At 33.7% G+C, this 25723-nt stretch overlaps 2 protein-coding genes across 4 annotated transcripts; both read right to left on the bottom strand.

Annotated features, from left to right (window-relative positions):
* Nucleotides 1-5565: 5565 nt before the first annotated feature.
* Nucleotides 5566-11050, bottom strand: LOC137810949 (protein EARLY-RESPONSIVE TO DEHYDRATION 7, chloroplastic). 3 transcript variants are annotated; one of them, XM_068612464.2, is made up of 5 exons: nucleotides 10059-11050; nucleotides 8988-9154; nucleotides 6950-7034; nucleotides 6040-6212; nucleotides 5566-5930 (listed from the first exon to the last, which is right to left on the bottom strand). In XM_068612464.2, the coding sequence occupies exons 1-5, from the start codon at nucleotides 10961-10963 to the stop codon at nucleotides 5890-5892; spliced, it is 1371 nt and encodes a 456-aa protein (XP_068468565.1). In that variant the 5' UTR covers nucleotides 10964-11050; the 3' UTR covers nucleotides 5566-5889. The 3 variants fall into 3 exon arrangements, with proteins under 3 accessions (XP_068468565.1, XP_090154504.1, XP_090154503.1); XM_090298378.1 differs by having other exon boundaries at nucleotides 10091-10224; XM_090298377.1 differs by having other exon boundaries at nucleotides 5566-6212; nucleotides 10059-11049.
* Nucleotides 11051-14017: 2967 nt separating this feature from the next.
* Nucleotides 14018-25331, bottom strand: LOC137810950 (alpha-mannosidase). The gene is made up of 29 exons (XM_090299403.1): nucleotides 25055-25331; nucleotides 24888-24971; nucleotides 24621-24709; nucleotides 24249-24423; nucleotides 23969-24088; nucleotides 23808-23891; nucleotides 23635-23706; nucleotides 23413-23526; nucleotides 23212-23312; nucleotides 23013-23106; nucleotides 22700-22867; nucleotides 22520-22609; nucleotides 22167-22232; nucleotides 22039-22095; nucleotides 21643-21862; nucleotides 21179-21318; nucleotides 20964-21008; nucleotides 20813-20869; nucleotides 20063-20134; nucleotides 16328-16375; nucleotides 16065-16184; nucleotides 15916-15981; nucleotides 15664-15776; nucleotides 15508-15592; nucleotides 15011-15121; nucleotides 14841-14936; nucleotides 14713-14760; nucleotides 14397-14465; nucleotides 14018-14243 (listed from the first exon to the last, which is right to left on the bottom strand). The coding sequence occupies exons 1-29, from the start codon at nucleotides 25262-25264 to the stop codon at nucleotides 14055-14057; spliced, it is 3003 nt and encodes a 1000-aa protein (XP_090155529.1). The 5' UTR covers nucleotides 25265-25331; the 3' UTR covers nucleotides 14018-14054.
* Nucleotides 25332-25723: the final 392 nt, after the last annotated feature.

Consider the following 25723-nt stretch of genomic DNA (forward strand, 5'->3'; position numbering starts at 1 on the left):
TAAGGAATTGTAAGACAAGTAATTATGAATAGGATATCTACTACTTAAAATGTTGGTTGCAGTGTGGAAATTGGGGTGAGGTGCTTCCTGGAGATGCAGGCGGTGATATTTTTGGTGGAGGTGCAATGTTGGATGCAGGAGCATAGGCACTATTTGTTGGAAGATCAGAGGATAATGAGGCTGGTGGAGGGACAATATTGGGTGCAGGAGTAGAGGCACATGGCTCGACAGGAGGTGCAGTATCAGAAAAAAAAAAAAATCAAAAGCAGAATTATATGTGTTAGAAATATGGAGAGATAAAGTGTTAGGGTCCTTAGGCAAGCCACTGTCCAATTTATATGGAAAGTGGTTTTAATGAAAGATTACATGTCTTGATATCTCTATACTATGAAACTTTAAATTTAAGATAATATAACCTTTTGTATTTTGCCAGAAGCCAAGAAAAATACCTTTGATAGATCTACCATCTAATTTTTTCCTATGTGCAGTAATGGTACTAGCATAACAGAGACAACCAAACACTTTTAGAAAGGAAATGTCATATGGTTTTCCAAACAACTTTTCATAAGGAGTGATGTTATTAAGTAATGAAGTAGGAATAGCATTTATTAAGAAAACAACATGATTTATAGCAAATTCCCAAAAAATAGGAGTAAGATTTGCTTGAAAAAGTAAAGCCTGAGTTACATTTAGTATGTGTTGATGTTTACGTTCTACAATGTCATTTTGTTGTGGTGTTTCAACACAAGATTTTTTTATGTATAATTCCCTTTGAAGCATAAAAATTTGACATAGCTAACTCAACACCATTATCAGTATGAATCATTTTTTATATTAGTTTTTGAAATGATTTTGAACGAAAACAGTGAAGTTAATGATGTGCTGACGCACTTCAGATACGTTATGTAGCAGAATAACTCAAGTATAACGCGAGTAATCATCAACTATAGTCAAGAAATAACGAAAACCTTGCATAGAAATTATGGAACATGGTCCCCAAATATCAAAGTGTACAAGATCAAAAATAGCAAAGGTAACAGTATTACTTAAAGTGAAAGGAAGTTTTCTCTGTTTTGCACGACTACAAGTGTCACATACATGATGAGTATCAACAGTAATAAAAGAGTATTGTTTGCTTAAGACATGTAATCTTTCAAGTGAAGGGTGTCATAGTCTATAATGCCACAATGTTTTGTTCGTGATATTACAATTAATAAAAGGAGAAAAACAATGTGGTTTAGAACGGCTAGAAGCAGGCAAGGTAGTGACAAGGTACAAGCTAGCGGTGGCTTTAACTATACCAATCCTCTCTTGGGTGAGATTGTCCTGTATAATGCAGTGGGTTGAACTGAAAGTTAAAGTGCATTTAAGTTGGTGTGTGAGTTTAAAAACAAATATTCAGTTTAATTGAAAATGAGGCACATATAACACATCGGACAAATAAAACTTATCAGAAAAACGTACTAAACCAAAATATGTGGCATAAACAGTTTTTCCATTTGGAAGACTAATTAAGACAGGTTTAATTTTAGTATAAGTAGTAAAAACGTTCAAATTGTGACAAACATGATTTGTGGCACCAGAATCAATAATCCAAGATTCTTTTATAGCAGATAGTGAAGAGAGAAACTCACCCGTTGAAGAATGCTCAGTATTGGAGATTTCATCCGTAGAGAAGGTGCCGACTTGATTAATTTGAGTGTGAGGGGCACGATCCTCAAGGTTTTGCTGACACAAAATGTTGGTAAGGAATTGGCACTATTGTGATGTAAGTTGAATCCCCTTTACATCCTGTTCTTTAGGAAAAAAACTCAGAAAAAAGTGTCAGTAGTAATCATATTATTGGCTTGGGATGTCCAATTGGTGAATTTGTAGCCAGGAGGGAACCCATGCTTTTTATAATAGGTGTCGACAGTGTGGCCAAAACGATTACAAAAAGTGCATACTTTTCTAGTAGAAGAAAACTTTGAGGTTTTAACATTACCAGAAGGAAAACCCACTTTGCGAAAACAAACAGCCTCAGTATGACCATATTTACCATAGAAATTGCATGTAATAGTGTGACTACTATTAAGACTATGAAGACTAGGGTTTTCATTAAACATTTCCTAAGAGATTTTTAAACTCAATCAAGATTTTGAAAGAGAACAGAAAAGATAACCATGAACAACAAAGAGGGAAATAAAGATCAGAGAGAAGTGCAGCAGATGAAGAGCTTTGATACCATATTACAAAGTGGACTTTAAACCTAACTCAACCTCATAAAACCGGCTCATGGGGTGAGGTTTGCACCCACTTATATACAATTAAATATTCTCATCTCTAGTCGATGTGGGATCTCCAACACCCCCCCCCCCCCCCACGCCGAGAGTGACAGCTCGAGCGTGGGACAACATATTATGGGTGGTCCGATAACGGCCCGATAGCGGATGACACGATAGACCCAACAAACACTCGCTAGGATAGACTTTAAATGGCTCTAATACCATATTACAGTTAATGAAGATGAATATTCCTTGTCTGATGTGGTGCATCAAATAGAGCGCACGTAATCGCACGAAATCCCAATGGAGAAAGGGAGGTTATGATGAACCCTAATTGCAAATGAAAAAGAGACAATGACTTAAGCATAAAAGAGAGAAAAGTAGAAAAAAGAAAATACAAAAAAAATTCTTATTTACTTGTGTATTAGAGAGTAAAATACATGGTGTATATATAAGAAAAAAACTAAGACCTAGCTGAAACAGAAAAAGAAAGTTGGATCAAACAAACAAAGTTCAATAACTTAAAACAGAAAAATTAAATATCGCAAAATAACTTAAGTAGCTCTTTGAATAACATGAAAAAAATTAAAAGTTAAAAATATAACATAACTGAAGATCAATAAAGTGATAAAAATAGAGTATCATGTCTTAAGAGTTTACACAATACTTACTTAAAATTACAAAATTATATTATCTAAATTAAAACAACAATGATTGATTTAAGTAAACAGAATGATAAAGATCATAAAGTTTTAAGGAAAAAATAAGTCATTTAGATGTGTGTTCCTGGAAAAAAAAAAGTCCATTAGAAGTTATACTTTTAGTTCAAGAGTTTGAAAGCATTTTCACATTCAATTTAAAAATAAAGTTGAGTTATCAATCCACACTAAGCATCCAGCATCAAGTAGACAAAAAAAACACTGATATAGACAGATAAACATGAATAAACGGAAGTATGTTTAGTTACATTAAACCCCACCAAAGATGAGTCTTGGTATTCATTGACACGTGTAACATAAAAATGGTGAAGAAACGGAAAATGAAGAGGAATGAACCATCCATCACACCAGTTTAGGAGAATGTTTGAAAAGTGAAGTCTCGTCAATATTTTTTTAAAATTTTTCTCTCATAAGTGCAAAACAACAGTTTTCTCTTGGTGAAAAATATTACTCTCTAAAGGGGCATTTCATTTAGTTGCCACCTAGAATTTTTCGTTGGGTCATAGGCTCATCTTGCTGAACAAATTCCACATTTACAAAAACAACTTCATTTTGCCATTTTTGAACTCAACCAAATTGATTCAGTTCGATGAATTTAAGGTAAGAAGAAGTATTTTGTTAATCAAAATAAGGTGGCACTTAGTGGATAACACACCCAATTATGCAATCAATATCTTAAGATTGATCAAAGCGATATAAAACTCAAAGGTATGCAAATAATATTTCATAATAAAATTTGTATGATTTCCGAGCGTGGGGAAGAACATTGTTAACATCAAACAAATGACGTAAAAAATGTTTTACCTTATATTGCATGTGTTCCTAAAGAAGTTGGAACAATAATGTAGATTTTTGGTGTGTTATAGCCGACACCATATAGCAAATTGTGAGGCAGAAGCTTGATATGCAAAATCTTGGGGCACTAACTAAAGAGAAAAGAGTAGATAAAAAGTGTGAATTCTTTGTCACATATACTTAAAACTAGTTTTATATATTCCATGGAGGCCGACAGAGAAGGAATTAAATTCGATCTAAGTTGTGGTTTTTCTTGCGTGAATATTATAACTTGGTTTGGTTTTTAGTCTTTATAACCGGGTTTATGGCGTTATAAATTCACAGATAAATGACTTATCATGAGATAAACAGCCGACTAATGGTTAAGAGGCTATTTATGAATTTTAATGATTATCTGAAAGAGTCTATAAATAACTCTTCAAAAAGTACATTTTCATTAAACATTGGAAAAAAAGAGAAATCAACCCTACCTCAAGAATCTCAGAGCTCTCTTTATTTCCTGTAAGAACAGATATATAGAAGATAATAAATGGCAATAACAGAAGTCCACTTCACTGTGATCAGAATGTCAAAATATCAATCAAATCATGGGGAGATTTATGTTCAATGAATGAAATCAAGTGGAATCCATGTCTTTTGGGCCATATATATATATATATATGCACACACTTCATTCTGCTCATTCATTCTCGGTAGAGAGAGTTAAAGAAGTTAATGGGCACCGAATTTTGAAATAAAACATCACTGTCGTGACTTAAGTTGGTGCTTACCCTCCCATGCCACCTAAAGAAAAATATTATGCTTATGTAACACCTCATCATTCCATAACCCACTACTCATTTTATTCTCTCCCCAAATTTATGTTTCAGAAGGTCACAGATGGAGATTGTTAAATATTCATAAACAATTGAAAAGTTCATAAAATATTTTGCGCTCACGTAATATAATAATGAGGATAAGGATAAATATTAAGTTAATGTTTTTCGTCATACAAGAAGTTAATCTTTCAAATTTATATCTATCACTGTATTATTTCATTTTTTTAACTCAAAGTGATATCTCAGATATTTTTTTTAATTGTTGCCAAATTCATCCACTAGGTAAAGAAATTATAATTAAAACAACCCTTTAACATTATTAAACTCTTAAATTAGCTTTAGTGTAGTAAATTCTTTTTTCATGTGAAAATCTCGAGGGGGAGGTAAACCGTTGGAAAACAATATATTTGTATTCTATTAACTAGTTAAGTTTGTATTTTTGTCATGTTGGATATGTACAGTTGTTGTCTTATATTTTAAGCCTTTAATAATAAAGAATATGAAAAACATTTATAAATTTGTAAAGAGATAACGTAACTCTTTAAAAATTAAAATCATAACTTCTCAAATCGATTATGACGAGGAAGTCTTGAAAATTCCTAATATAATAATCCATATAACTTTAAAAAGCTAAATAATAATGTAAGATTATTAAAAAGAGTACATGTAACTTTCACTGATTTTCAAACAAAATAACCTTTTTCTTTATTTTACACATAGCACATAGAAGAGTGAAAATTAAGATATTGTACATGGGTTCGTTTTCAACTTCTAATTTTCTACCATTTTTCCCCATCTAACTATCTAGAAAAGTTGCACTGAGTTTTTCAAAACTTCCAATCACCTACACACATTTAAAATTTGTCTGTACCTAAGTGGCTCAGTCCACAGTCCATAAAGAGTGAAAGTGATATGTAAATTAAATCGCACTTCCGAAGCAACTCGTGCCAACAATGAACACACTTCACGGAGACCAGAACTAAAAAGTGATTTCAATTTCCAACATTCAACACCTTACATATTGGAAGCTCTTGCTGCCCACACAATAAATACAGTTCCTATACACAGGCACATCAAGTATATATATATATATACACACACACACATATTTGGATCCCACCATGCTCTCCCGTATCGAGATATGGTTAAAGAATATTTTTTTATCAATAAAACTAGTGGATCTCGTGACAAATCATGGTGGGTTCTCACATGGTATCTGTCTTTCTCTAAACTATAGAAAAAATGAGAGGATCCAAATCCCATTCACACAGTGAAAATAGGGAAAGGATAACATCAACAACTACCATCACGCGTTGATATTCCCCTGCCTATTCCTATAGAGAAAAAAATGGGAAATGAAAAGTCAAAGTACAAGTTTATGACAGTAGGATGGACAATCTAAATTGAAGAACTCCAGGCATAAATATTACTTGGAATTTTTACCCTTAAATTCAGAAGCTGCAGCTTTGGCACCAGCTTTGGCTAGGGTTGTAGGTTTAAGAACACTCTTAGGGTTGATAGCCTTCCTAATCTTAAAAGCAGCCCACGCAGTACCCAAAGCATGACCAGCGGCAGTAAAGCCTTCACTCGTCGCTTCAGCTGCTTTTTCTCCATACCTGCAGTATACAGATTGCCAAATTCACTTCTGAATTGTTAGAGAAGCAGAATGGCATTCCACTCGTGCTATATTTTATGCTTATATTCTGAAAGCTTGTCATGGAAAATGATATACAGTTTCCTAAAGGCAATGGTTAAGGGATCAAACTGAATATTATTTTACAGTGTAACTAACTTTTAATGTTTACTAACACCACATCCTCAACGTGATATCCAATAATAGCATTTCAGAGCACATTAGGCAAATAAATAGAATTTAGTTGACTTGCCCTAAGTGCAAATGTCAAGAAACGAACATAATATGCATTACTAATTCTAATCACTCAGAATGAAGTATTGAAAGATTTAGGATTTTCAAGATATTAAATGCTAATACTTTCAATTTAATAACTGTAACTCTCTTACTAGAATCCGCAGTTTGGATGGCATCATTGGGATATTATTATATACTAGACAAGTCAAGATCTTCTCATTCTTGGCGATTGCACACGGAATAAATTTTTAATTCACACTCCAAGTATGAGAATCTAGAACTCTTGGTATGAAGTGGGTATTTTACGGACCAGTGAAAAATTACTTGTGTGCCGTATGCTCCCATAATATCATCAGTTAATCACAGCAGTAAAAAGCAAGAGATATTGATCACTAGTTTAAGAAAGGCAAACATCATACTATCACCAGACTCACTCCCTGATGCATAGGTAAAACACTACATAATGCACATATCAAGCTTTACCTGTGATCAACAAGCTCGGTGGTCACAGTCGATGATGTTGACAACACATTCTTTCCAGTCACTTCAACAGCATCACACACTTTACCTATTTACAAGAAATTTGAAACTTAAGAGGGCATGCAAATAAGAAAATTCAAACTTTTACCGGACAGACTATTAAGTAATAACTAGATTGGTAAACGATAAAAAAAAACAACGAAATCATGGTTTGCCAATCTTAACAATTCAAATATAAGAGTGTTGGTCAATGAATGTAAATGATTATAAATTATTCATGGACCAAGATGGCAGGCCCTAACAATATTTACATGACGAATCAAGGAGATCTGATGAGAGGTAAATGACCTTGAGTTACTAAATTTGACACAAACATCAGTCTTATAGGCACCTAAACACTTGCTGAATCCACCCTAAAACTAGCTATTAAGAAAGAGCAAAATACTTAAATACTCCACCACGTATCTCACACTACTTAATGTGGGACTTAAATACCCCATAATACTCAAATCCCTATCACAGTCATATCAAACAGCATATAATCTTGCTACACTGATTCAAGAAATCTGTAAGTCTGGCAGATCAAACTTAAAAGTAAACTCACTACGTTTATGTATCTCCACACTCAGGTATTATTGAAGAGGATAACTTTATCTGAATGAAAAAGGAATGACCAATCACATGCACATGAATATCCCTTGTGAAAATACAATGCCGTCATCATCTCTATTCCCCATATCCAATTTCTAAACATGTACCCACACCAGGTCTTCGCTTAAAATGTTCTTCAATCCTACCGAACTCCAGAATCATTAAAGTGTATAGAACATAAACAACATATTAGGATAACTAATCATTATCATTAAAAAATTAATTCAGCATACAATCATAACTGGTGGTAAGGGTGAAAATGTAGATAGAAGATCTTGTGTTACAACCAGACCAAATAGATTGTAACATCCGGTGAAAATAATTGACATTTGGTTAACCATAGCAATACCTCCTAATTTATTTATTTATGACACTTATAACATGTTATGTTTGAGAGAACATTTTCTGTTTCTACTTTAGTTTTCATAAATAATAATAAAATGTCACAACATTTCACTCTAATTTTTATACGGAAAATACAAAAAGAAGCAAATATTGTTTTAACTAATTTATGCATCCGTTTTTTAAAACAAGAAACAAAGCGAAAACAAGATGATATTTCATTAATTATTTTGGAAAAAGAAAACAAATGAAAACCGAAAATGTTCTATCAAACCAAACATATTCTTATATGTTGTGAACATTGAAACAAGGAATGAAACAAACTAATTAAGCAAGGTGTTAGAACACACTAAACACACTCACAAGAATAGAGAAGAAAAGGCAAAGAGAAGGAGTATGAATACTGAATCTGAAATTTTATATTTCACACACATCTATCACAATACATCATTACTATTTATAGAACTATTATAAGTAGTTAGTTAATGGCCCATTAACTACCTAGCATACAGCACTAACTGAATTATCTACAACACAAGGCAATTCCAACCAACTCTAATATAAGCACAAAATCCGCATGTTTATTGAAAGATGGGCAATATTTTTAATTCTTGATTTACAATTTTGATCACCAAAAATAATATTAAACTATCATAAATTCACTTTGAATAATTGAGCTGATATTTTTCTTAGATTTTGGATTTAGGACCAAACTTAACCACACACACAAATTGACAAAAGTCTAAATTCTAGTAATTATCTTGTGCTCAATTTTCAAGTGAAAACACCCCCATCGTGTTGACAATACGGTCTAATATCATCCATGTGAATGATACGAAATCGCACAGGTTTATTCATGAGTCACAAAATTCAAAGTCGTCTGAAAGTCATGTTACAAACAACTGCCTAAACAATTGTGAAAGTCGAATCACAAATCAATGGGTTATCTAATACTTCCTGTCATTTTATTTGAAAGATATTTAATATTTAGCTATTTGTTAAAACAAGGAACTCAAGCATTTCGGTAGTAATAATATAGCTGACATACTGAATCCATCCAACGATGCAAGTATAACTTCCCCAGGTAGAAAGCTGAAAAATTTCTTTCCAGCTTTTGAGTTTACCACTGAACCGGTGAAAAATCCAGACACTTTCACGACCCCAGAGAGGAAACCATTTGCTACTTTCTCTGTCATTTTAGTAACTCTCTTAACCCTGAAGAGACGCATATCAAACCAAAGGTCCAAATTGTCAATTAAATAATCACTTCAACTGATAAAACAAAAAAGATACTAACTATAACAACATAAAAAGCAGCTGACTCTATCTCCCTCGTTTAATAAACATTGGTTATAGACATGACATGGAAATATACTGGCAGATCCAGATTTTAGGTCAATTATTGTTTACAATTTTTAATAACACGCATTGACAATCTAACAAGTTTGTTGATTTTCATAATAAGTAGTTTAAAATTCATACCATGATTTCTAATTAGTTGAATCTTGAAAAAAATTGCAAAAGAAATGCATCAAAATTAAACTCATCGCATATTACCAAACCAAATTATTTTGGGTACAGACGTATTACAATACTATTTGAAGCTTAATTACAAAACCAAGTACTTAAAATAAGAATTCATTAACCATAGGTAAAATTAAAATTTAATTGTAATACATTAAAAATGTAAAGGTTTTTTTACATCCCACTATAGATTGTCATATACTCATTTGAAAAATCTTACTCTTTGTAACAATTATTTAAAAGTTATATCGAAAGTGAATTCTAATTATTTAACCAATAGTATAAAGGATTTTCATGTTGCTTACAATTACAAACTATTTTTAGCACAATTTCTTACAAACCATAATGATAATTTCTGATTAATTGATGACTTATAATTTTATAATCTAACAATGTATATAAATTAAACTCCTAGTTGTATAACAAATCAATCCTAATGATACATTTAATCAAATTCCGAAAATTCAAAGGTAAATTACCAATTTTTAACAAGATTAACGCAAAAAATCTTTGACACACAACTACCATGTAGATTTAGGGATAGATATCACGATGACATTAACAATAACAAGATTATGTATGACTAATAGCCCACCTCTTAATCCGCTTCAAGGTCTGAGGACTAACCTCAGCATTCGAACCAGGAGTGATTCTCTTTTTCATAACCTCATTCCCCCATTTCAACCTATCCACTGTCACTTCCCCACACCACAAAATCCCTTTAACCACATGTCCAGACCCTGCAGCGATCATCCTCGCAGAAGTTCCACTATAATCCTCCACATTGGGCGCCAAAGTAGTCCAATACGCAGCGCACCGCTCCTCCATCATCTCCTTCTTCTTCCCCGATTTCAAATCCTTCGGCGAAACCTCCTTCGCCACGCTCCCATCCAGAGCCTCCCCTTTCTTCTTCGCCTTCTCCGAAACCCTCTGCACGGAGAAGCAGCTGCAGCTCTCCAAAACCGAGTCAAGCTCCTTCAGAAGCCTCTCCTGCCCCTTCGACGCGATCGTTAACCCGTAGCTGAGCACATCCTCTTCCTCCTCCCCAGGATCGGAGCCCTTGGGGACGCGGAACGAGAAGAAATAGTGCGAATCGTCGACTTTCACGGCGGTCTCGTCCTTCGCCAGCGGCCATTGAATCTCGTCCGCGACGCGCGCGTACACGGCGACTGCGTTGTCTCCCTGCCGGAGGCGGATGACGGAAAAGTCACCGCACGCAAGCTCGACGCTGTAGTCCTTGTCGACGAGGTTGAGGATCGCTCCGGGGATGCGGAGGAGGATCTCCTCGATGGCCTCAGGCGGCGCGGAGGGGGAGTCAGCAGCTGACGCATCCTCGGAAAAGAGGTTCTGAACGAGGTCGTTGTAATCAATGGAGGGGTAGAGTGTGGCTTGCGAAGAGGATGAGCGATTGACATCGAGGAGAGGCGAGGGAGCATCGGGATTAGAGTCGTTTACTTGAGGATAAAGGGAATTTCTTTGCTTAGGGTTTTGAGAAGCCATTGAAGCAGAGTGAGCTTGTTGCAGTAATGGAGCGTTGAGTTTTTCAGAACGCGAGAGGGAAATGGTGTGCCAATGAAGAAAAGACGCGTGTGTCAATGGGACAGACTATAACTTCCGCGTCAAGATTCCCGCGCGAATACCCGTAAGAAAGTAATATTAAATTAACTGCTCTCTTAGTTCAAAATTAATCTTTGGAAAATAATTCATAAGACAATTTTTACAGCAATCAAAATATTACTTTATTTTTTAAAAGTATTAATAAAATTCATTCAAACAAATATCTAGTCGTATATCATGTTTAATAAGTACAATAAGAATATTACGATAAAAAAATCGTTTGTTTATATATTTAAATGAAAAATTTAAAATATACTTTTAGTCTTTTAAATTTATAATAAGTTTACTTTTTTTAAATTAAAAATAATTTCGTTCCTCCTGTTGAAATGCTGTCAAAAATGAATATTTATAAAAAAAACTTATACGATGATATTTTATATATTTAAATACATTTTTGGTACTTTTGTTCAATTTATGATTTGGTCTTTTATTCAAAAATAGAGATATTTGCTTTTCCTATTTTTTAGAGTTCGCAATCTTGAATCAATCCTTATTTTTTATATATTTATTTAGGACATTTTAATTAATTTATTATTTTTTCTGGTACCTAAATGAATATATCAGGTTTATGTTTGACTGAACAAATAAGAATATAGAGTAGATTTTGTAATTTAAACCTATTTGATAATAAGAACGCAAAATCTATAATAAAAATGGATAGAAAGAAAAACTGACTTTTTTTATGGGATTAGAAAGATTAAAAAAATCAATTTAAAACTCAGGAGACAATTAAACAACTTAATTTTAAATCTAAAAACCTTAAAAATTATTATTATTTATTTGTAATCTAAGAAGATAACCTTGAAAATTATATTTTTTTAAATATTCATAGGAATATTTTGTCATGAAAAACTAAAATCCTTTAAGATCTAGAACATATAATGTATTCCTCTTCCAACAAAATTTATTAATACATTTAAATTAAATTATATAAATAATATGTTAATAACATTAATATTTGTCTTTAAGTTAATTTTTCTTACATATATTCGTTATGTATAATTATTTTTAAAATATTTTTAAAATATTATTTAATATTTTTTAAGTTAAATATATAGTACATTTGTATTAAATGTATGTCTTTTCTATCAATTTATATTTTAAAAATATATCATTAAATAAAAAATATATTATAATATTTGATACTTTTAGGTAATAATAATAATAACAATACGTAGTAATAATGATATTTGTAAGGAAATAATGTTTTGACAACTCTTAAAATTTTAGAATTGTATATAGTCTTAGAATTTTAGAATTGTATATAGTTTTTAATATGATAAGTTTATATATAAATATATATAATAAAAAATAAATTTGTAATTAAATAATTTTCTAATAAATAATGGTTCTTAAATTTTTTTTTTTAGGCGATAAACAAGATATAGTTCAAAAGTGTTTCGTTAAATATTTATATTTTTTACAAGTCTATCAAATTATAAAATATCTATATCAAAGTAGAAGACAAAACTATCAAATGAATTGAAGCAAAAGCTAAAAAATTAGAAACTACAGGATTTAAACTTTAATACGTATGAAAATTTGTTGGAGAAAATAATTATGATGAGCATATTATTGTGGGTGTTGATATGTTAACATTATATATAATAAATATGCACTAAAAAACAAATAAATTAATATTTTAATTATATTTAATTTATTTTTAATGTAAAATATTATTATATTATTATAATGGTTTTTCAATGGTATATATCTTATCAATAAAAAAAACTATTATTATGGATAATGATTAAACTTTGATGCATGTGGAAAGTTGGAAAATTAATGATGAAGATTTTTAAAAATTGAGAATATAATTTTAGCTTTTAAAAATTGAGAATATATTTAATTTTAGCTTTATAAAATTATGATTTCAAAGAGACCATCTATAACTTTTCCGTTGAAACATCATTCATCACATCAAATTAGAACCAACGTTGAACCATTGTTCCAAGACAAAAAAGAAAAGTAGAAGCAATGTATAATTAGAATTGATGTTTAGTTGGATCCGGCGGAAATAATAGTGTTTGATTTTAACTTGAATTAAAATCAATTGAAGTTGAAAAAAAAAGGTGATTCATTATATACGTCCGAACTCAATAACAAAACTTTATTAACTCTATTAAAAGCAAATGGAGAAAACAAATCATACACAAGTAGACCGTTTGTTTTGAACGTGAGGAAAAAAAAGTTCCTTGTTGTGTTTGTTTGGGCAATGCAAGTTGGTTGTAGTAATCGAGTAAGGTGGGAAAAAAATTTAAATTGTAAAATTTAATTTATAATTATTTAAATTTATTTAAAGGGATTTAATTTATATTTTTGAATTTTAAATCTTAATAGTGGAAAAAAATTTAAATTTGTAAAATTTAATCCATAATTATTCAAATGTATATTATTTTGAGTCCATTTAAATGGATTTATCTCAAATTCATATTCATATTTTTGGATTTTAAATTAAACCCAGTTAACTAGATTTGGATTGGATAATTTTTTTATTTTTAAAATGCAAAAATTAAGGTGTGTCTCAATTGTTTCAAATTATAAAATGGCAAGTCGAGTCAGACCCAAGTAAGGTAGTATTGGATCAAACTTAAGTTGAGTCGAGTAGGTTCTGACACAAATTGAGTCGAGTCAGTCCAGGATAAGGTAAAGTCAATTCATCCTGGAACTAAATTAAGTCGAGTTAACTCAGACTTAGGTTAAGTCTAGTCGACCCATGCCCAGGTCAAGTTAATGCGACTTGGACACACATTGCGTTAAGTTGGCCCAGACTCAGATTGAGTTTAGTCAGAGTAAGTCCGGACTCGTATTATTTTGTTTGAATGATTTGTGTAAGGCGATGCGATTCATATTAAAAGGTAGTTTAATTTTCATAATTAATTTTCTCACACGATTCTACCATAAAATACGGAAGATTGCAATGAGCAGAGAAACATGTTTTATGATAAAATTTTCATTTTGAGCGGTTTGATTTTTAGAATTCCAGTAGGAAAGTGCGAATTTCCATTGGACCAAGCTCAACTAGAAGACTGATTTGGCTGACAGGGCCACCCCTAACTGCTTTTGATTCTTGTCCCTTGTCCCCTTCGACCTTCCATGTTTTCTTCTTCATTTTTGACCTCTCTTGATTAGCTGATAAACTAACCTCAGTCAACTGCTTTATCTGCATTATAAACCACCAAGCAGCAATTATTCCACACATCACAGTAGCTTCAAAAAATATCTAAACAATGATTTTCTAAAGAAGTTTTGAGCTTCACATGCAAAAACTTTATCAAAATGGAAATGTATATTTATTTAGTGTAGCCTTATGTACCGTTTTTGTGATAAACAGTTTCTTCAATTCAACTTTGGTTAAAGTTGAAAGCTGAACATCTTCACCAGACTAATCACATTCAAAACAAGAAATTGATGAGTAGATTTCACATACTATGAATAATGATATATAGATATTTGCACAATATATACCGGCTAATTGATATTATCCATTTATTATTATAATTATTATTTTTACTTATACTTCTTTCTTATCACATTGGTGTTCATGCATTATTTTCTTAAGAGGAGAGTATGTACAAAACAAAATGTGAAGAGGATAATGATATTTGTAATTGATTAAATTATTATTATACCTCATATAGATGTGCCAAACGGAGAAGCACCATTCTATTATCCAGCTCCTGCAAAACTACCTAAGTTAGAGAGAAAGAATGACAGAGTAGAGTCAAGTGTGCTCGAGCAAGTAGTTCTGCTAGTGTACCTCGAGAGTTATCAGAGCTACATTAGGAGGTAAGCTGTAATTAGGGTCAATGAGAGTTCCTTTGGTCACATGAGAGGCCTTCCAATTTCCCATTTTCTGATCAATAAATATTTTCAGAATATGTAATATGTGGATAATTAATCCATGAAGCAGCTACCATTAAGTCATACCTCTTGTGAAAACGCCAATAATAATGGTGAATAAATTTCCTGGCCAGTTGTCCGGCGCCACCGTGAACCAGCTGTAAGGTTGTGGATGGCCACATGATAATTTCCTCTTACCTAATTCAAAGAACAAGATATTACAAGGGGATATAATTTGATAGACACTATATGTGGAGAGCATTGTAAGTTTGATTATGGCTTCCCTAGAATTAGATATCATTTTCCCTTCAACTAGGAGATATAGTTTTTTATCCAACAAGCACTCAAAAACACAAGTTCTTGTACTGGAAATTGAAGCACAAGCCCCTTTTTGGACTATACAAGATGTCAGATTCTAAAGTTTAAAAAATGATTTATATTTATTTTCACTCAATTTTTCTGCAGTTTTGATCAGCATGCATACATGTATATGCAGAAAACGGGAGCATAAAACTAAGTTTTCATTCAATCAATTATTTAACATGCGCTTGAACATAAACTAATTTGAAGCATTGGTGTCATACTCTTAGTCCTTGACATTTATTATTTTTGCACACTTGTTCATTAAGACCTTCGCCTACTCCTCTGCCATCATCAGACTGCATTCTCCTGGAGTAGTAAAAATCAGCAATTAGTACTTTGTATACAATGTAAAATTATCACGTAGTGTAGTTTTGTACCTATGAAGCATAAGTTCCACCTGACCATCTTTTATACTGCCTCCTCCAGTGGCCCGATCAACTAAGATTGATAATTCAGATTTATTATCCTTAATATAAATTCCAAGATTGAGCTGAATGGGAGAAAAATAAGTTAGAAAAGTAGAAGTTAATTGTTCTTCTTTGCTTCAATTGGATATTGGATATTGGATATTGGTTATTAGCAACAGAAACTGAAACTCTCGAAGAAATTAATTGATCCAAGAAGTTTACTGGATAGTAGTTGCCTGCTACTGGCTCTGTAACTTTAAGGGGCCAATCTTCCCTATAATCTCGTACCTGCATAATTTTTATTTAAGTCACTTCTTCATTTTTTTTTATCTCTGGAATACTGCAATATAAGAAAATTTGAAGAGACTTACCCGTTTCAAAAAATCTCTTCCATTAGAATCAGTATAAAACTCTTTGTTTGTCAGCATATTGGTTGTCAATTGTGTGATTACGTCTTTCCCAACGCCAAACCCCATAGGAATTGGACCAATCTTCAAAAGTGTCAGAACATCTTTATGTTATATTTCTTTTTACAACTTCACAACCAATAGTCCAATTAACAGCCTCGGTACTTATTTAGTAGGTACAACTTCAAAATAAGTTATCTGTCACAAGGCTAGATGATGCGACTTACAGTGTATTCAATCTCAGCATGCTCTTTGTCTTTGTAAACCCTAGTAATCTACACGAAACAAACAATAAACCAGTAAGTTACTCGTGCATTAAACAAAACGATGTTGGTAATTAAAGAGAGTACCCATTATAAAGGGGTGAGTTTTAGCTTAAAAATTTCCTCCACTACAATGTTCTTTATGTGCCTATTTTTGAATTTCAAACTCCTTGTTATTCTAATCTATGTAATGCAAAGTGATAACGGTTGATTTTGGCTTAATCCCAAGTCCCACATCGGTGGGTTCATTGTTTGGGAAGGAGGTTTGAGGGTTATAAATTAAACTCTTCTCCTTCACTGTTATATATCTCAATTTGTAATATCTTCTCTCATAATAATAAAAGTGTGAGTTGTTTTTGCTGTGCTCGGATATTAGCCTAAACAGGCCGAACTCCGTTAACAATTTTCGGGTGTGTTTTTTTCCTCTTTATCTCTTTTATTATTTCGCTTTATTTATTCAATATTATTTGTCGGGTAGCTCTGTTAGGGTTTTGTTTTAGTGGGAAAATTACCCGTTTTTCCCAACAAGTGGTATCAGAGCCCCAAAAGAGGTAGAGGAGAAAGACTGGAGTATCATCAACCGGTTAGCATGCGGAACTATTCGATCCTGCCTGTCCAGAGAGCAGAAGTACGCTGTAAAAAACGAGACTTCTGCACACAAACTGTGGAAGGCATTGGAGGACAAGTTTCTGAAGAAGAGTGGTAAGAACAAGCTCCTGATGAAGAAAAGGTTGTTCCGATTTGACTACCAACAAGGTACTACTATGAATGCACACATCACTATGTTTAATCAATTAGTATCAGACCTGTTGAATTTAGATGTGAAGTTTGAGGATGAGGATTTGGCTTTGATGTTGTTATCATCTCTTCCTGATGAATTTGAACATTTGGAGACTACGCTCCTTCACGGGAAGGAGAATGTGTCGTTAGATGCTGTTTGTTCTGCTTTATATAGTCATGAATTGAGAAAGCAGGATAAGATGAAAACCAAATCAACGACATCAGAAGAAGCATTGGTGGCAAGAGGTCGTCAGCAAAGCCAAACAAAGGAGAGAAGAGGGATGTCTAAGTCTAAAGGTCGAGCTGTTGCCAAAGATGAGTGTGCTTTCTGTCATGAGAAAGGACACTGGAAGAAAGACTGTCCAAAACTGCAGAAGAAAGAGAAGGTTCCGCAAGATGCAAATGTTGCAGAATGCAAAACTGATGTGGAATCAGATATCTCTTTAATTGTCTCGCTTTCAACATCATCGTATCCAGATGAGTGGATATTGGATTCAGGTTGTACTTATCATATGTGTCCCATTCGGGATTGGTTCTTTGAATTTCAAGAACTCGATGGCGGAGTTGTTTACATGGGTAATGATAATCCATGTAAGACAGTCGGGATAGGTTCAATCAAGCTGCGGAATCATGATGGATCTACCAGAATTTTGCGGGATGTATGGTACGTGCCAAAGTTGAAGAAGAATCTCATCTCATTGGGGGCTTTAGAATCTAAAGGCCTAGTCGTGACGATGCGAGATGGAATTCTTAAAGCAACTTCAGGAGCACTGGTGATGTTGAAAGGCGTGATGAAGAACAATTTGTATTACTATCAAGGTAGTACAGTGGTGGGGACAGTAGCGGCAGCAACTTCTAGCTCTAAGAAGGATGCTGAGGCAGCGAAGTTGTGGCATATGAGGTTGGGACATGCTGGAGAGAAATCCTTGCAAATTCTTACCAAGCAGGGATTGTTGAAAGGTACGAAGGCTTGCAAACTTGAATTTTGTGAGCATTGTGTTCTGGGAAAACAACGAAGAGTGAAGTTTGACACTGCAATTCACAATACCAAAGGTATTCTGGATTATGTGCATTCAGATGTGTGGGGACCTGCCAAGACTCCGTCAATCGGAGGTAGGCATTATTTTGTCACTTTTGTGGATGATTTTTCCAGGAGAGTTTGGGTGTTTACTATGAAGAACAAAAATGATGTGCTTGAAATTTTCCTTAAGTGGAAAGATGAAGTTGAAAACCAGACAGGAAGGAAGATTAAGGTTCTCCGAACAGACAATGGAGGAGAATACAAGAGTGATCCGTTCCTGAAGGTATGCCAAGATTGTGGCATAGTTCGGCACTTCACTGTTAGAAAAACACCACAGCAGAATGGGGTGTCAGAGCGTATGAACAAGATACTTGTGGAGAAAGTTCGTTGTATGTTGTCTAATGCTGAGTTAGGCAGAGAGTTTTGGGCTGAGGCTGTGACATACGCTCAACATCTCGTCAATCGTTTGCCATCATTTGCTATAGATGGCAAAACCCCGTTAGAGGTATGGTCTGGAAAACCTGCAACTGATTATGATTCTTTGCATGTTTTTGGTTCTATTGCACATTATCATGTGATTGAATCAAAGTTGGATCCACGGGCAAAGAAAGCTCTTTTCATGGGTTTTAGTCCTGGAGTGAAGGGATACCGTTTATGGTGTCTAAAGGCAAAGAAGACGATTATCAGCAGAGATGTTACCTTTGATGAATCTGTCATGTTAAAGAAGGTAAATCCAGAAGGAGCTGATAGTACTCCACAACAGGTGGAGTGTGTTCGGAAGCAGGTGGAGTTTGAGCAGACAGTGGTGATCCCAACACGAGATACTACAAGTGACTCTCCTATGGCAGAAGAAGAGTCAGATGAGGAAGAGGTTCCTACCCAAGAATCTCAGCAACAATCAGCGCCAATTGCAGTTAGAAGACAAAGACGAGATATTCAGAAGCCTGCTCGTTTCATGGATATGGTTGCCTATGCACTTCCAGTTGTTGATGACATTCCATCCACTTACCCAGAAGCCATTCTGAGTTCAGAGAGTGGTAATTGGGCGGGTGCGATGGGAGAGGAGATGCAGTCTTTGAAGAAGAACAAGACGTGGAAGTTGGCACAATTACCAAAAGGTAAGAAGGCAATTGGGTGCAAATGGGTATTTGCAAAGAAAGAAGAATTTTCTAATAAAGAAGATGTTCGCTACAAGGCAAGGTGGTTACAAGGGCCAAGTTTGAACATTGTTTAGACTTGGTTAATATTTTGCACATTTGAAGTTGGCGTCCGGAGGCGCAAATTTGAAGCACCGTAAAGTTTGTTTTTGTTATGTTTTGAGAAGATATGTTTTAGGTGGGACTTGAAATTAAGCCAAGGTGGAGATTTGTTGATTTTGGCTTAATCCCAAGTCCCACATCGGTGGGTTCATTGTTTGGGAAGGAGGTTTGAGGGTTATAAATTAAACTCTCCTCCTTCACTGTTAGATATCCCAATTTGTAATATCTTCTCTCATAATAATAAAAGTGAGTTGTTTTTGCTGTGCTCGGAGATTAGGCTAAACAGGCCGAACTCAACAATTTTTGGATGTGTTTTTTTCCTCTTTATCTCTTTTATTATTTTGCTTTATTTATTCAATATTATTTGTCGGGTAGCTCTGTTAGGATTTTGTTTTAGTGGAAAAATTACCCGTTTTTCCCAACAATAACTACAAATTAAAATGATCATCGAGCGAGATCCTAGACAGCGTTACATGCCTTCCTGCAACTCTTGCAAGAATCCAATTCTTTTTCAATACCGAACTCAAGAAATAGGTTTTAAGTTCACCTCCACTAAACTCAGGAATAAAAAACACTCATGATACTGTGTCACGAAATCCGTACATATATAGCAACTAAGAATCTATCAGTTTCACTAACCTGGTAAATCCAAGAACTAAAATTCTGATGAACCTCATCTACTAATGGTCCGCGGATTATCTTGATGGGCACCTGTATTGCATCAAATAAATCAAAATGCATCTGTGGAGACACAATATTTTGCTAGGAAGTACGTCCGTTCTTTCAGATTGTAATTGTGTCGGACCGATTCCGACACTAACATTTTCACGACACTAGTTTGACACTCTTTGCTAGTTAGGTGTTTAATTAAAACATTGTTTTCTTGTCAATTAGACAGTTGAACCTATACTTTAACGAGTCAAATACTTCAGTTTACATCTCAAATCAACATACGGATAACCACACTATAATTTTCAAGATAATATTTTTCTACCACTTAAAAAAGTCAACTTCAAGTATAAATGATTGTGGAAAACTTGTAAACACAGCAAGTTGGTGTCAAAATTTCAGTATAACTTCATTAAAAATAATTATTTTATCTTCTTATTCGGTAATTCTTTTCTGACGAAACCAAGTGTTTATACTGAGAAAAAATGTCTGTAATATTTTTGTCATCATAAAAAAATGTGAATAGACATATAAAGAAGGTAAAAAAAAAAAAAGGAAATATTTATCAATGAACCAAGATCTAGGTGAATTTAATACCATACTCAACTCAAAAGTTAAAACATCAAGACCCAATGCATATAATTTTATAGGGAAATTTAAAAACTACCATAACTAAAACATTTAAATATTTGAGTTAACCAGTTGGAGGTAGAAACTTACTGATTTTGAAACAATATGTGCAGGGGAATCGGGCTGAAAAATATATGCGCCAGAAAGCTGGAGGAATAACAAAGTTGATATTGTAGCATACTCTCTACTACAACAAGTGTTGTGCTTAAAATACAAAATCATATACCAGACATACACTTACCGAAGAACTATACCAGAGATAGCTTTGCTGAATTGGTACATCTACCTGAAAAAGTATTTGAAAATAAATGAAAATTCTTTGGTAAAAATCTGCACCCTTTAAAATATATCTCGATGATGTTAATTAACTGAATGTACGAAGAGACACACATTCAGATAATTAACACTATTTGGATCACTAATCTTCTGGGTGAATGGGGTTTCAAAATTACTTACTCCAGTTCTGGAATTATGCATGCGTATGAGTTGTCCAGACTTTGCAGAAAAGGACAATTTCAAATTTCCAGGTCCTACTTCAATGATGTCGTTTCTCTGACTGGTGGTGTGGTGTGAAAGAAATCCATTTCGGCTTTCAACTAATTAAATTGAAACACAAGTAAAGCATATGAAATATGAAAGTGCTGAAGTTTAATAAATGAGAGATGGTAATTGGTACCATGATATTAAACCTCTAGCGTGTTTCTATGACCATTTGCAAACTTGGTTTTACATAATCTTGATATAAAAATTGTATTCAATCAAAATTAAAGTAATTTTTTTGGAAACTTTGGAGAAAAGATGAAAAGAAAAATAGAAAATTACGACTGTGGTAATCAAGTGTGTATTCAGTTAGCATTCTAAGCATGATATTAGAATTTGAAGTTAGAGAACGAGGGGAAAAGGGGAAAACTTAACAATACCTTTCATTGCTATTTTAGAAATGAAATACGTACTCCATCCAAGTGGGGGTACCGAAGCCTGAAACACAAGCCAGTACTTGGGGGCTTGTTTTGGTGACACCCCAAGATAGGCTTTGACGTAGATTTCTCTCAAATTTGCTGTAACATTATCCACTTCTATGTACTGTGTTTGAACATTATTTCCCAATGAATCTTTGACAACAAGATTAGCATCATTAACCTAACGCAAACGATAAACCCTTCAGATATAAGTTGGATGAATTACAGAAAATTTAACGAAACGATTAAGAAAAGCATTAATGCTAAACTTGGAAGAAAGTCCAATTAGTTATGACGTAAAATTTCACTTGACTTATTTTATGATGCCACAAAGCAAGCAAATAAATAGATACTCACTGGAATTCTGACAATCTCTGTACGATTCCATCCAAGTGTGTTATACACCACTAATACCTAGCAGCAATCATTAGTACGTGATTAGTAAAAAATTAACCAAAAGTTCTAAACAAAATTTGGTAACATACCAAACTATTCGCTTGTGGAATACTGTCTTCTGTTGCTGGACAGTAACTGATGTTGAGTAATTGACACTGTCAAATCAAACAATATGAAAAAAAAACAGGTAAAAAAATTATAAGGATTAAGAGAACAAAGATTAAAATTCATAATCAACAAGGACAAGGCTTTTACAGAAGATGCAAAATGGAAAGAACTTTTCTAAAATTAAATCAGTAGCTCCCACAGTGCCAAAACCTAGTTTAACATGTTAATATGATTTTGTAGATTACGTGAACCACGGTATTTGAATCCAATGTTTAAAGCATTCTAGTAGGAATAGAGACATGAAGGAATGTTAAGTTTATTTGGTAAATATTACCTGGGAAAATGCCGATGTAGGTGTTGTGCATTGACCCCCTAATTTCGTTCTAGTAAGACAATACAAAGAGGAACTAACAACATCCTCAACCTACAAGAAATCATTGATTTTATAACATTTTACTGACATAAAAATACCAAAATGGGACACCAAATACATTAGAGAGTTGAATCTCCTGACCCTTGAGGCTCCAATCGCAAGTCGTTTTGCATAGTCATCAGTTGTATGTTGCTTGGCAGTGCCAGAGACAGCATCATGATGCTGTGCAATGCCCAGAGCATCTCCAATGTCTAAAGTGTGGCTTGTAGTGGATTTCTTTCCGGCAAAAAATTCAAGTTGGCGTGCTGCCTATATATAAATATTAGCATTTAGCAAGGTTTAAGGTTTGCTTAGAATTGTTGAAGAGAAGCAAACAAGATATTTATTCAATCCACCCTATTTCATTTGATCAGAAAATATAATAAACAAAATGTGAAGCAAATGTTAATTATACCAAATAGTATCCACTGAGGATCCTAACATATCGCTTAAAGGCTGGGCGACTGGTGTAAAAGCCTGTCCAATAAGCATGAGGTTCATCTGCATACCTATGATAAAAATCATCATCAATCATCAACAATCAATCTTTTGTTTGTGCATAAACATATATCAGAGTATAAGCTACTTCATTAACAAAACAAGTTGATCCATACGGGTAGTAATCATCAATTTTCAGTGGCCATTGTTGATTTGCAGCATTTTTTGCATCCGTGTAAATGGATGGGGTAGAATATAAAGCATTCACTCTGCCATCCTGACAACATCAAACACACAGAAACGTGTATTTATGTCCTAGTCATGATACAAAACAATGAACAGAAGGGGATTGTTTAGTATCCTTCACAAACACAAACCTTGTTAACATGGTGAATTAGTTTATCCATTTGCCTGAACCAATTCTCTGCATATTGGTACTGGAAATCATCGCCCATTGTCCACATGATATGGTTCGTCCTTGTCACATTTGCCTATTATTGATGCAATCAAATTAAAACCATGCAATCTTTTTCTTTTATTTTATTTCTAAAAAAACTACAGAGTGTAATTCCAAAAGATACTGTAGTGAAATAGCCTACTTGTGTAATAGCAGCAGCGACGAAGTCCTGGACTCGCTGATCGACATTGTAATCAAATAGAAGGGGGTCATCCTGCAGTCAATTGTAACATACAGTAAGCAATGTGCTTTAACCAAATAAATATGCAGCACAACATTTGCAATGTTCAGGTTTTAGTAGTAAAATGTAAGAACCTGTACGGGAACAAGGTTATCATTGACTTCAAAATGAAATCCTCTCGGTGGACCGTAATGAACAGGAAAAGTGTTGGCAAAAATCTGTTGAAGATGCAAAAGGTATATTAAAAAGTTGAAGTAATTTTGTTAATAAAAGAAGATACATGACACAACCGAACCTGGGATGAAGAGCCAAATGTCTTGGAGCCACGCCACACAACTTCAAGAGTTTTATCAACTTTGCGTTTATCTCTGTCCTGATAATCGATCCTAGCGAAGTGCACAGAGTCAAAACCAAGCTGCAGGGATAGAAAGCATATCAATCATTTGGTGTTATTTGTTAACCACAATTATTATGATATCAATTCACAAAAAGAAAATTATGAATTGACAGTACTTGGCATTGATCAGTATAATTATTTTGGCGAAAATAAAGTGACAGAAAGTGAAGAGGGGAACCTCAGCACCAAGCAAGTAAGCTTGAACAGCAGAGTGTCCAAAGGGATCAATCTGCCACCCTGCACGAGGAACCTTATTGAATTGGTTTTTGATGAAGCGGTGACCCAGAGTGGTTTGATCAATCATGTCTACGTAGTGAGTAGCTGCTTCATCATGCATGCACCAACCACCATTTCTACACCACAGTAACACATCACACTCACTCACACCTCAACTTAATATATGCAATTGAATGACTCAGATAGATTTATATTCTCCTCAGTTCCTCACAGTTACGTGTTCTTAGTTGATACAACTTTTTACACAAACAGATAGATAAACAAATAGAGGTAACACATCATATCTTTCACACATAACACACAATCAACGTACACAAATTCTAGCTGGCCAGCATTCACAAGCTTTGTCACCTGCGCTTGTATTTGTGGAGTTTGTTCCACCCACCATCTACTGAAAAATGCCTGCCATTAACATGGAATTCAGATTATTCTTTCAATTCAATAAGAAAAGAGTTCCATCTAATAGATTGTGATTTTGGCATAATTTTTACAAGGTTATGTAATTATGTCATTAAAAAGTAACAAAATCTCCAAAAACTGAACTGAAACATTATAGTAGACACCAACTCCAATAGTTTACCATTTCAGCAAATACAAACTTTCTGTTTTGGTCACGCTGCAGAGACATAACCACCGAATCCAGCACATTCTCCACACATGCCCCCTGAAAACAATTAACCATAAAAAACATAGGCACACATAGTTTCAACAAAAAATAATGCATATAATTAATTATGTGACTCTAACCTGAATATTATTGTTGGACCCAACATAGTATTGATCAACGGTCTTGAGCCAGCCAACATCGTCATGGGAATGAGCAACGAGATGAACATTCAGTTTGCCTGGCACAATGCTTGCTCCAGTATTGTATTTGACACAAACTACGGAGCCACATAAACAAAGCAGGAGAAAAACAAAGAAACACTCTGAAACTATAGTCATTCTCTCTGACATTTTCCACTCCTAAATGGACCTGGTTTGTGTTTAGGAGTGGAGAAGGTTTCAATTGAAGTGCATGAACTTTCAGTCTTCAGACTTCAATGATACAAACAGCAAAAATGAGTCTACATGCATATTTATTGAGGAACAATAGCACAATTTATTTTACAAAACTAAGTTTTTTTTTTTTACAAAACATTAATCAAAAACAATGTTAAAATATCATTCAATACATAAGAGTTTGAACAAATTATTTTCAATTCTAAACGGTAGAAATAGTCACTCAAATTGGCAATTACAAGCATGGAAAAAAAAATTTAGAATGTTTTTCAACAAACTTAGTTAAATTGTACCTACTTTATAAAGTTGAGTATTTTTCAATTTAATGTCTATTAAAGTTTATTTAAGATTATTTTTTCTAACTGCCCGGCCCTTTAATATTTTGGTGTAAATATGATGAAATGACATTATTTT

This window comes from Phaseolus vulgaris, chromosome 2 (genome assembly GCF_051622355.1).
Source record: "Phaseolus vulgaris cultivar YP4 chromosome 2, ASM5162235v1, whole genome shotgun sequence".
Taxonomy (NCBI): Eukaryota; Viridiplantae; Streptophyta; class Magnoliopsida; order Fabales; family Fabaceae; genus Phaseolus; species Phaseolus vulgaris.